The sequence below is a fragment of the Euphorbia lathyris genome, chromosome 5 (assembly GCF_963576675.1).
Source record: "Euphorbia lathyris chromosome 5, ddEupLath1.1, whole genome shotgun sequence".
Classification (NCBI taxonomy): domain Eukaryota; kingdom Viridiplantae; phylum Streptophyta; class Magnoliopsida; order Malpighiales; family Euphorbiaceae; genus Euphorbia; species Euphorbia lathyris.
In genome coordinates, this window is record NC_088914.1 from 23,732,920 (window position 1) to 23,744,856 (window position 11,937).

At 38.4% G+C, this 11,937-nt stretch overlaps 2 protein-coding genes across 2 annotated transcripts; one reads left to right on the forward strand and one right to left on the reverse strand.

Annotated features, from left to right (window-relative positions):
- Positions 1-1,234: 1,234 nt before the first annotated feature.
- On the reverse strand, positions 1,235-7,501 carry LOC136229851 (protein CHROMATIN REMODELING 8). Its single transcript, XM_066018731.1, has 8 exons — positions 7,299-7,501; positions 6,625-6,772; positions 5,773-6,333; positions 5,230-5,632; positions 3,677-4,550; positions 2,976-3,585; positions 2,197-2,667; positions 1,235-2,043 (listed from the first exon to the last, which is right to left on the reverse strand). Exons 2-8 carry the CDS (start codon positions 6,712-6,714, stop codon positions 1,390-1,392), a joined length of 3,663 nt encoding a protein of 1,220 aa, XP_065874803.1. The 5' UTR covers positions 6,715-6,772; positions 7,299-7,501; the 3' UTR covers positions 1,235-1,389.
- A 121-nt stretch (positions 7,502-7,622) lies between these two features.
- Positions 7,623-11,937, forward strand: LOC136229852 (ABC transporter I family member 21). The gene is made up of 6 exons (XM_066018732.1): positions 7,623-7,927; positions 8,051-8,211; positions 9,392-9,443; positions 9,581-9,717; positions 10,849-10,935; positions 11,257-11,937. Exons 1-6 carry the CDS (start codon positions 7,774-7,776, stop codon positions 11,524-11,526), a joined length of 861 nt encoding a protein of 286 aa, XP_065874804.1. The 5' UTR covers positions 7,623-7,773; the 3' UTR covers positions 11,527-11,937.

Here is an 11,937-nt window from a genome sequence, read left to right on the forward strand (position 1 = left end):
CTTTCTGTCTTTTTTGAGCTTCCCAAACTTGCATTCTCTTCCTAGTACTTTTTTTTTTTATGAATCCCTTATGTCATCTACTTACAACAAGATTGCCACAATAACAACATTAAAATCATAACATTATCAAAATTTACAACAAAATTGCCACAATAAACTCCTAACAAATCACTTCAAAGAAACGTGATGAATCTAGACGGAAATTTCTCACTGTATTGGAAGTCCAGACTTTTCGGGATGATAAATGGAAGTCCAGACTTTTTGGGATGATAAATGGAAATCCAGACTTTTTGGGATGGACGTATCACATGATACACAACAAGATTGACTTTCTTTCTCCTTCCGCTTGACTTCGCATATATGACTTACTTCGCAAATTCGCAATATGCTAATTAGCAGAATGACTTTTACTTCGCAAATTCGCAATATGCTAATTCGCATACTTCGCAAATCCGAGAAGAGCAGCGATGGCTCCGAGAAGAACATCGATGGTTCCGGGAAGAACAGCGGTGGCTTCACGAGTGGGACTCATTAATGAGCGAGATTCAATCGTTAAAGCTCCAAATTCAATCCTTAGAGAATAGAATTTGGTGTAGGGGAAGAATCCGCCTGGTGCATGTCGTAGTCTTCGTTCGGATCGCACCGCATATTCCTCTTTCAACAAGAGAGCAGGGGTAGCATTCCGGTCTTAAGCAAAGTCGTCCTGCCAGGGACCTATAAATAAAAGAGAATGCATTCACAGTAAATAACATCATCGTAAGAACCAGTGGAAGCTGGACCATCTCTAATTTCAACAATTCATGGAGAAACCCAGAAAAGAAGACTTAAATGCAGTTTAGAGGATTTTGTGATGACTTACACATTTTCAATCCAATCATGAGAAATTTCGCATTGATTAGGGCAGACGAAGGCTAATCGAATTTCTAGCCTGCATGATCGATTTATCTTGATCAATCTCAAGAGAAGACTAGGAAGGGGAAGAGAAATCGTGCGTTTGGAAGAGGAAGGGGAAGATGAAAGATTAGTGTATTTTGCAAAAGTCACAAAAATAAAGTCTAGATATGTAATAAGTTGAGTAAATGGATTAAATATGTAAATGGACCTTTTATTTTTTGTCGCCTTGAGGTGAGGCGATATTTTGCCCTTATCGCCTCGGTTCGCTTTTCGCCTTTCACAACTATGGTGTTAATGCTACTGTAATTCTTGTCCACGAAAGTGAATTTAAATTCCTGACTTACCAAAATTTGTATCTCATTCTCAACTGAAAAGTCATATACTTGGGTTTTTCCAGACTACCTTCTCTTCAAATTGATAATAAAATAACTATTCACATGTTGTATGATGGCAAAAAGAATTCGTAAGTAGTAGGATTAGGACCACCGATAATTGCTATTGATATTCGGGTTTGAGGACCCATACTGTTCTATCTGCCCCTCTTTCCAGAGTTGCTATTTCCTTCAACAGATTCTTAAACAAGGGCAGGTCCTTCGACGGTATTCTGTCTTTGAAGTGCTGCACTATGGTTCCAGAGTCTGTACTTCCACCTTTTTGTTGCATGAATGTACAGATCTTACGTATCAGTATTTCAGGCTGAACACTAGATATATTTTTCGGCGGCTTGGATACTCCATCGACTTTGGAAGAACTCGATGCAGATCCGAACTGTTGATCAAGTGCAGCACCAATAGCGCTTTCTTGATTTCCTCGTATTCTAGCAAGTAGTTCAGCTGATGATAAAGCCTTCCCAGCAGAAGCTCCAGCTGCTATCCCATTTATTCCATTCTTATTGTTGGATGATTCCTTGGATGATCTAATCAGCTGAGAGTTCACAGATGATCCAAATTTCCGGCGAATAGATGATGGTGCACCAGCAGTCCCTGACTTCCCTGTCCATGTTGGGACAGCTACATTATCACGACTGCGAAGTATTCGTGATTGACGCAATGCTTCCGCTGCTCTTTGTGCAACTTGAGAAGCTTGCTCTTCAAGCCTCATCTTCTCTTCATCTTGAGCATCCATAATAGCATCATGGTTCACAGCACTCTGAAGAAAAATCAGGAGGCAACTCGGCTATTAATGAACATATGATCTAAAAGATAAAAAGAGTTTGAGAAATGCAAAATGGCAACATAGGCCTGCCGAAAGCCAAAATATTAATATGTAAGCAATCAAAACATAATTAACGCTGGAACTTACATGTATTCCCTGAGCATCAAAAAGGCTCCTCAAAATATTTGTCTCTTCATCAGCTTCACCGTCGCTGTTACTAGCTTTTTCCTTCCCTTTCTTTTTGGAGGTTCCAATCTTAGGGTACTTTTCTTTACCAACCACAGCATCATTAGAATGTGATGCACTTCCTTTATGATGTCTCTGCTTGTCTTGCTTTACTTCCTTTCCACCAACAACATGTACATCATCTGATAACTGACCGAAAATATTAGATGTTTCAGTTGACCCACTTTCTTCATTATCATTCAGAGTGAAAAGATCCTTCATATCTCGAGCTTTGAAGAACCTCCGCTGCTGTGGGTTTTTCAATATCTTATTAGTAAGAAAATGCTTGTAAATTTGACGGTGATACACTTTCTCTTCAATAGTCCCACGTGTGATTAGTCTATACACAGTAACATCGCGTTTCTGACCAATGCGCCAAGCACGTTCCCTTGCCTGTTAGAAAGAAAAATTATCCTCCATATCTAGGAAAATAAAATGAAGAGTAAAGCTGAAATCATAGTGATCAGAATCAATTGTAAGACCTATCAAGATTTCATTAAGATGCTATCTCTATGTACGAATATAATATATAAGCAATACCATTACCATCTTGATGGCTACCATGAAAAACTTGAAAATACGTGCACGCACGTGCACACAAATAAAATGGGACTTCAAAATGGTAAGAGGTACGGGATTGAAAAAAAAGGTATTCTAACTGCTGGATACACAATAAAACTACAATAGAAGCCGTACAATACCTGCATGTCAGTTGAAGGATTCCAGTCCGGGTCAAAGATAATCACTCTGTTTGCACCAGTCAGATTAGTCCCTAATCCACCAACCTTTGTGGTTAAAATGAAAATAAACACATCATTTGAGTTGTTAAATTCATCTATTAGGGCCATTCTCTGTTTTACAGGTGTCAGGCCATCCATTCTTCGGTAGCTATAACCACCGGAGTTCAGGAAACTTTCAAGAATATCAAGCATTTGTTGAGTTTGAGCAAATAGAAGAACACGATGTTCCTGCTCCTTCCAAACCTTAAGCAATTGAGCCACAACTTTCAGTTTTCCACTGCGCTCAGGATTTCCATAGTCTGGATTCTGATGTGCATGTTCTCTTTCAAGTAAATCAGGGTGGTTACATATCTTACGCATTACATCTATGCCATATAAGGAGTTCCTATTTCCATCAAATATTTGTTCTACTTCAGTGCTTGCAAGAAATGCTCTGTATACAGAACGTTGCTCTGCTGTAAGGCTACAAAAAAGAACGTGTTCAGTTTTCTTGGGAAGTTGTGCATTTACATCCGCTTTCATACGTCGAAGGAGATAAGGCATTATCAAGTCACGCAGGACCACAGCACACCTGTAGCAAGAAAAATTAAGGATCCCGAAATTAATAATTGTTACATGCACTTCAGATGGGAACAGATATTCAAACAAATAGCAAATTGTACCTATAGGCTGTAGAAACTTGCAGTGGTGACGCATTAGCATAGCCTCCAACAGAAATAGGAACAGCGAACTCTGCCTCAAATACAGGAAGTACTCCCAGCTTCCCAGGAAAAACAAAATCAAATAAAGACCATAATTCGCTCAACTTGTTCTGAATTGGTGCCCCTGTCATTATTATGCGGTGAACTGTCTGAAGCTGTTTGCAAATCAATGTAACATAAGCATTTGGATTACGAATTCGATGTCCTTCATCCAGAACTGCATAGCCCCACTCAATGTCAAGCAATTTGTCTCCTTGCAACCTTAGTTGCTCGTACGTTGTAATAAGCAATCCTGATTCTGATTTTATTACTCGATTTATCAAGGAATCCCATTTATTAGCATTTTTGGACGATAAATTTCCTTCATAATCACTATCAAGTGAACCTTCACTTTCATTATCACTATCAGAAGATTTGGTTTGCCTCTTACTAAGAGGAAGATCTTGAGCTGAATCATGCAACAGCTCCACATGAAACTGTGGGTACCACTTCTGTGCTTCCCTTTTCCATTGCCGCAAGAGTGTGACTGGGCAAACGACAATGCTTGGTTTGTACATGTTACTGAAATGTAATGCTCCAAGAAAAGATAGGACCTGGATGGTCTTACCAAGACCCATTTCATCCCCAATAATGCCACCAGCTCTTTGGCAATGTAATTCCCAAAGCCACTGCACTCCTACTTTCTGGTAGTCGAAAAGTTTGCAAAAAATGCCTTCTGGAATTTTTAGCCCACCTTCAAGTGTTACAGAAGGGGCGTCATCATCTACATCATCTTCACCATCTTCTAGCTTCTCTTCTTCATAACTGGATGCAACTGAGTTGCTCCTTGCACATTCTGCCAAAAGATGATCACTAGATGAAAATAATAATTCTACTATTCAGCCAAAAATTACTCTAAAATAGATGCTAACATGCAAATCATAATGATGAAGACAGTAAAAAGTACTCCTCATACCTAGATGATGGCATTTGGCTAGTGAGGAAGTGACAGATAATACTATATGAGAATTGAGAGGAATAAAGGAATAGAAGGGACACGTGGCTATCCTAGTTATATCAAGGTTCAGTGTGAGTATGTGGTGAGTAGAGATGTTGCATGAAAAGGAGAAAGGTAGCTTTAAGATTATTCATTTGGATATTTTGGGTCTCTTATTTCTGCTAGGAGAACGGCATTCTTCCCTGGGCTGTGCTTCTGCATAGATTTATGTTTTCGATTACTTTCTAGTTCATTAATACAAGTCTACTATTCCATATTATCCACTTGTTTCTATGTTTGTGTGTCGTTTTTTGTGTTCGGGTGTGCCACTAATATTGAGGTTCTGATCAGAAAGTGTATGACAAAATATTAATATAAATAATACATATAGTTGAAGAACTAATGATGCATAAAATGAGTGAACAATTCCTATGTATGATACAGAAAAATACTATTGTCATGAACCAATTGAACAAAAAGCTTAGTTAAGGCCAAAGAACAGTTATTATATCTCAACCGAGGAAATTATTGAACATACCACTTTCTCCCAAGTGGTCCTCACGTGCAACATGTTTCCTCCATTTCTGACCAGGTAAAGGCCGTTTCTTTTTCCTTTTTAAACTCTTCTTTTTATCACCATCACTTTCAGGAGACTGAGGAACTTGCAAAGGCACTTTCAACCTCTGAAAAGGACGAGCTGGAGCCTCAAGCTTTGGCAGTGCATCTGGATCGAGGAGTTTAGTTGCTGGACGAGCTTTTGCTGCCTCTAACAATGACTGGGCAGCCTTAGCTATACTGTCAGAAGCAAAATCTTCACTTCTGTCCTCATCCTCTGATACATTGCGCTCATTTGATGGCCCCGGTTGCTGAAGGCGGCGTTCAAAGCCCTTAAGCTTATGGAAGGGAGTTAAGATTCCTTTCCTGACCAATTCATCCCTTTCCTAGGAATTAAACAGCACACAATTGTCAACCCCCCAAAATTCATCTCATAAAAAATGGGTAGAAGTAACTTTATCCTTCCTATCCTACTGCAAATCAGATTAAGAAACTCAAGAGACAAAATATATTATTTTTAACTCACTGTTTCAACAAATCCAGCAGATGCTGCATCCAACATCGTGTCAAAATCAGTATCATCACTGAATGATACTGTTCTTTGACTTTTTCCATTCTTTTTGCCTGATTTCTTAACTTCCTTTGCCTTTTTCTTAAGTCTAGGTTCTTCCTTCACCAGGTCGGCTAACAGTTTTCCATAATCAACACCCTTGGTAGTATCATCCTTGTGAAAATCTGAAAGTTCTTTCTCGAGTTGAGCCTTCGTTCTCTTAAGACTAGTTAGACGATCAGCAGCCAGGGCTTGCTGAAGGGTGAAATAATTTGCAGAAACCTCAACACCATTTATGTTATCCTTTATATCCCCATTTGCTTTATCATCATTGCGAGCATGGTCTTCTCTACTGGCAATATCTTTTGCCTGTTCAAACGTAGATGCAACAGCATCTATTTCGAATTTTACAGCCTTCAGTCTGTTGTAGAGATTTTCTTGGCTAGTAGGTGAAGGATCTATGCTATTTGACTTGTGATGAGACTCCTCGTCAGCATTCCTTCCAGCTTCACCATTATGCTCTGGATTGTTTGTCACCTGATATATAGGACTTACATTTGTCAAACAGTAATTTTTCCAAAGAAATATCTCATCAAGTTGAGACATGTTGAACTTCAAATATTACAATAGAAAATCAGGTTCAATAAGACCATCCTACTACGCTCCTAGCATTATGCAAATTAGTCCATAAAAATTCTGCCCAGTGCAATAGAACTTCCAATAGAGGAATAAAAAGTGTAGGATAAACCCACTAATACAACCAAATTCTGATAATCAACGCTAATACATACAACCACACCAATTATCAACAAGAAAAGAAGTTCATACCTGTGCTAAAACATCGCGTTCAAAATCTTCTGCCTTGGCAGATGTTACACCCAAAGAACTGAGCAGAGCTTTGTCCTCGTCTTCCTCCATGGTTCTAATTTATAAATCACTCTGCCCAAACACCACTACCAACTCCAAGATAAGCCACCTACCAAAATGACGAGGGAAATCATAAAAAGGCCAAATAACTAGATGATAACTTCCCCTCTTCTTAATTGGCTTTACTTACCGATAACGAAATAATCATAGAACAAAACAAAATAGTAAAACTATAGATTTGCACAAAGCAAGTTATCCCACCACCAAACATATTACGTTCAAAAACATGATCAAATTGCAAAAATTCCTCCTACACAAAAATAACACAGAGCTACAGCTCTTCAGTACTACCCAACTCAATGGCAAACAACTAACTAGGAAGCTAACCCTAAATTCACTATAAATATGAGAAAATGCTACCTCCATAGTCCCAATACATCCATTAGAAAATGCTACATTCATAGCAATACTCAACACTCTATTCTCTTCTCATTTTCTACAATTACCAAGAAACATGTCTAGGTATTCAATAGTGAAAATCGATAAAGGATTTAAACACCGCAATCGCACGGAATCGAACAAAATCCAAGAAAAGAAAGTGATTAACTAATGAATAACGAACTCCATTAACATACCTAGAGAAATTTTGATTCCGATTACAAATGGAGAGATTTTAATCCCAGCTTCAATCTCTCGTATTCAGATTCACATCCCAAATAGATAATCAGAATATTCGATATACTCAAAGCCTAGATACGCCGTATGCGGGTTTCTCTCGTTCTTCTTCTTCTCTCTCGATTTCAGCTTTTAGTTCTCTCCTACGGTCTCTTTTCATTACGAGTCAAAAGGATATAAAAAGCTGTTAAACCGTCGTATTACTCAAAGTAAATGACAACTATTTTTGTCAATCTTTTTCGTTTCCTACAAGGTAGACTAGACTAGAGGCCCTGGGAGTGACTACGTGGCAGACTGAAGAATGACCACGTGTTAAAAGAATAAACCAACTACGTAGGAGACGTGTATAAGATCACCGACGGGAATACTATAAGCTCTGTGCAACCCGTGCTCTTTATAGGCGGAAGAGAGAAACGGAGGAGGAGGAAGAGGCAAATGGCGGCAAAAAAGAACGAAAATGAGAAAGGAAACAGTATTAACGTTTCTGGCATGCAATTCGGATACGAAATTCAGACTCCTCTCTTCTACGATTTCAATCTCAACATCTCTCCTGGATCTCGCTGCCTTCTCGTCGGCGCTAATGGATCTGGTAATCCACATTTTACACCTTTTTCATAGAAATTGATCCAGTCTCCTTTTGCTTTTCTCTTTTTACTTCGAATAATTTTAATTATTAGATAGTTATGGCAATTGGCATGTATGTATGATGCAGGAAAGACCACTTTGTTGAAGATTCTAGCGGGCAAGCATATGGTAGGAGGGAGAGATGTAGTTCAAGTGTTAAACCGTTCTGCTTTTCATGACACGCAACTTGTTTGCAATGGTGAATTGGCCTACTTAGGTGGTTCTTGGAGTAAAACTGTTGGTTCTGCTGTGAGTTTTCTGAGCTTTCCCTTTACTCTTTTGTATGCTATTAATGTTCTTTTTCCTTGACTTGAAGTGTATGATAACTTTAGTTGCTTAGATCATTGATCGAAGCTCGTAAGGTAATATATGCTTTCAGAAACATTGGATCGTTACTCCCTTTCTCCAGCAAATAGATGCACAAATACAATTCCACTCAAAAAAAGATAGATAGTTTCCTTAATGAATAGAGCATTTAATTTGCTCTAAATTAGTGGTAATTTGTAGTTAGAAGAGGAGTTATCCCTATTTCATGGGATGTAAAAAATGTGTCTACATTGTAGGACAAAGAGAGTAATCAAATTTCTTGGAATTTTGATCAGCAGATAACTATATGTACTGCTTTTTGCCGATGTTGTGTCGAATTTGAAATTTGCCATCAAAAGACCTGGCTTGGCAATGTAGAATGATGATCATGTAAGATTTGGGTTCTTGTATTATCTTTGTTTTTAGTATCTTCATTCATCAACTGGGGAAACTGAACGTATTATATGTCCTCTTTTAAATGGCTACCAATGTGAGACAGTTGTTGTGGTCTATTATTCAGGGGACAGGGGGGCTTGAGCACCCACTGTTCGCTGGAAAATGCCAAAATTTCTTTGGAAACTGTGTATGGGGTTTTAATTTTTTTTATGTAAAAACGCCCAAAAATATCAGTTTAGCCCCCATAAATCACGAGAGAACACCACAAGCACCCGCTATCGGTGAATCCTGGATCTGTCACAAGGTTGTAAATAGTATATTTGTTAGTGTCAATAACAGAGGATATAACATTCTTGTGTTGCCAGAATTGATAACAATACAATGATATTGTCAATTTTTTTCCTTGTTTCCTTATAATTTGTTTCAGTTAAACATATATACCTGCAGTGACATAATCTTTCTTACTTTTGGGTTTCTTTTCCTAACCAAAAAATTCCTTCTTGTTATACTGTTAATATATAAATGTTAATCAGTAGTCAATCAAATTTTTTCACAAGCAAATTTGTCAGAGTCATTAGAATACAGTTCCTAGACTTGTCATTCTTCAAGTACAAATTGGATGAAGTTGTTGTATTCTCCAAACTAGTACTCATTTAGAAGTTTCCAATGGTGATTTGTGATTTCAGCTTTGTCTTTCAAATAGTCATGCTTAATTGTAAATTTACAGGGAGAAATTCCGCTCCAAGGAGACTTTTCTGCAGAGCATATGATATTTGGAGGTATTAATTTGCTGTTATTGGTATTTCTCTTTCTATTATGTTGCATTTTCTTCCTTCATTGTTTTTCCATTTCTAATTGCACCTATTTCAAGATGAATTAGAAATCACTACTCTTTCTGATTCCCTTTTATAAGCAGTTGAAGGAATTGATCCTGTTAGGAGAGAAAAGTTGATTGACTTGCTTGAGATTGATTTGCAATGGCGTATGCATAAGGTCTCCGATGGCCAGCGGCGTCGAGTCCAGATATGTATGGGTCTTCTTATTCCGTTTAAGGTACTAAAGAACTATGCAACTCCTGTTTTTGCTTTTGGTTTGAGCAACTTGAATGCAGGTTTGTGTTAGGTTCGACAAAATTGAATCTGCTATCTGGCATGGCATAAAGACTTACTCCACTCTAATATTTGTAAAAATGATTTCCTTTGTTCCTGTTTCGCTAGTGAACTAGCCAGGGTTACAACTTACAAGTTTTGGCCAGTCTGTGGAATTGGTTTGTGTCTATGTTGCCCGGACACGGACACGCGACACGGTATCCGACACGGACACGGATACGGGAAACGTCATTTCTATAAAACACAGGACACGGATACGTGGGGGATACGTGTAAATAATAAAAATATTGGGGCACATTTATAAATATTAAAAATATATTTTTATATATGATTTTTTGTAATATAACTAAATAAATACATATAAACGAAATTATAAAACTCTTAATGACATTAATTCCCATGTCCTTTGGAGTTTCTGGCTCTTCAAATATCTGAGGAAATTCAATCGATGACCTAGGCTAGGAAATAAGAATCGATGTCCTTTGAAGTTGAATCGATGTCCTTTGAAGTTGAACAGATATCTGAGGAAATTCAATCGATGACCTAGGCTAGGAAATAAGAATCGATGTCCTTTGAAGTTGAATCGATGTATGATAAGCAGAAGAAGAAATCATTCAAAAAATTCAATCGATGACTGTCCTTTGGAGTTGAACAGACGCGGGTAAGTCTTACCCCCTTTCTCCCAAAAATTCTTCCGACGCCATTGTCTTCTACAGCGTCAATTTGAAGAATCGGATTTTTTTTCCCTGGGACACGCGTATCCTTCACTGATACGCGTGTCCAACTTTCGGATATTACGGACACGGCCCCGACACCGTGTCCCAGGCGTTTCCGGCCGTGTCCGTGTCGGAACCGTATCGGACACGCGATACGTGAGGGTTCCGGCGTGTCCGTGCTTCAGAGGTTTGTGTTGGAACCAATCATTTGCTTACTTAAGTCAAGCAAGTCCATATTTCAAATTTATTAGTTTTGATATCTAATTTCGCTCCTTGTCCTTGTACTATGAAGGTGTTGCTGAATGGCATTGGGTATTTTGATTTTTGTCAATAAATAGGAGCCGAATTTTTAATTGCAGGTGCTTTTACTGGATGAGGTCACAGTTGACCTGGATGTCGTTGCCAGGATGGATTTGCTAGAGTTCTTTAAGGAAGAATGCGAGCAGGTATAACTTCCCAATTTTGACACATCCACATCTGCATGCTAATCATAGCCGATTCAATGTCTAGAATATCGTTCTTGCAGTTTTGCATGAGATGCCACCATATGTCACCGTTTGAAATCTTAGTTCATCACATGGAAACATTATTGTCATACAATGTCGATTGCTTGTAAAATGCTTATGATTGAATCAACATCGTTTGCTGGGGAGTTATCTCGATTTTATGTGCCTGCGGTCATTATTGAGAAGCTCTAGCTGGAGCAAATTATCATACATGAACACTCGAAACTTGTGATCCAACTGATGCTATTTTGTTTATTACAGAGAGGAGCTACAATTGTGTACGCCACACATATATTCGATGGATTGGAAACATGGGCCACACATCTGGCTTATATACAAGAAGGTGAACTGAAGAGGGCTGAGAAGTTAACAGAGACAAAAGAGTTAAAAAGTTCGGCAAATCTGCTTTCGGTCGTTGAGTCTTGGCTCCGTGCTGAAACCAAGCAAGAGAAGAAGAAACCCACCAATCAAAACAAGAAGACCTCTTCTTCGCCTTTCATGTCATCGAGACAAATGGCATACTATCGATGATCTTTCTCAATCTTCGAATCAGAGTGTTCTCTTGCAACCAGTAAATTCAGCAGCAAGTATGCAAGTATAGTATTATATTGGGAAACAGAACAGTGGAGGCCTTATTTCAAACGTCATTAGACAACCGGATACACGCCTGCGAGGCTATGATGCCCCCCAATTATATTGAGAAAACTGTTGCTGCTCCTTCATTTTTATGCCTTCTGATTAAATCAGTTGAGTGTTACAATTATCCCCAAAAGTTCTATTTCTGGTAGGTTTCTGCAGAATTGGGAATACCCAATTCCGTATGCAGAAAACTGCAGAATGCCATGAGCAAATGTTGTTTGTAATTCAGTTACCTAGTTAACAATATTGTTAATCTGCTCGAAATTTATATATAATATATTTCATCATTCTTGTTGATTTCCA

Excerpts from the sequence above, each read along its gene's own strand:
- LOC136229851 (XM_066018731.1), bottom strand. The coding sequence starts at position 6,714 with ATGGAGGAAGACGAGGACAAAGCTCTGCTCAGTTCTTTGGGTGTAACA. Across the intron at positions 6,334-6,624 it reads AACGCGATGTTTTAGCACAG|GTGACAAACAATCCAGAGCA; the intron begins GTATGAACTTCT and ends CCTATATATCAG. Across the intron at positions 3,586-3,676 it reads CAAGTTTCTACAGCCTATAG|GTGTGCTGTGGTCCTGCGTG; the intron begins GTACAATTTGCT and ends TTCTTGCTACAG.
- LOC136229852 (XM_066018732.1), top strand. The coding sequence starts at position 7,774 with ATGGCGGCAAAAAAGAACGAAAATGAGAAAGGAAACAGTATTAACGTT. Across the intron at positions 9,718-10,848 it reads GTCTTCTTATTCCGTTTAAG|GTGCTTTTACTGGATGAGGT; the intron begins GTACTAAAGAAC and ends TTTTAATTGCAG. Across the intron at positions 10,936-11,256 it reads TTAAGGAAGAATGCGAGCAG|AGAGGAGCTACAATTGTGTA; the intron begins GTATAACTTCCC and ends TGTTTATTACAG.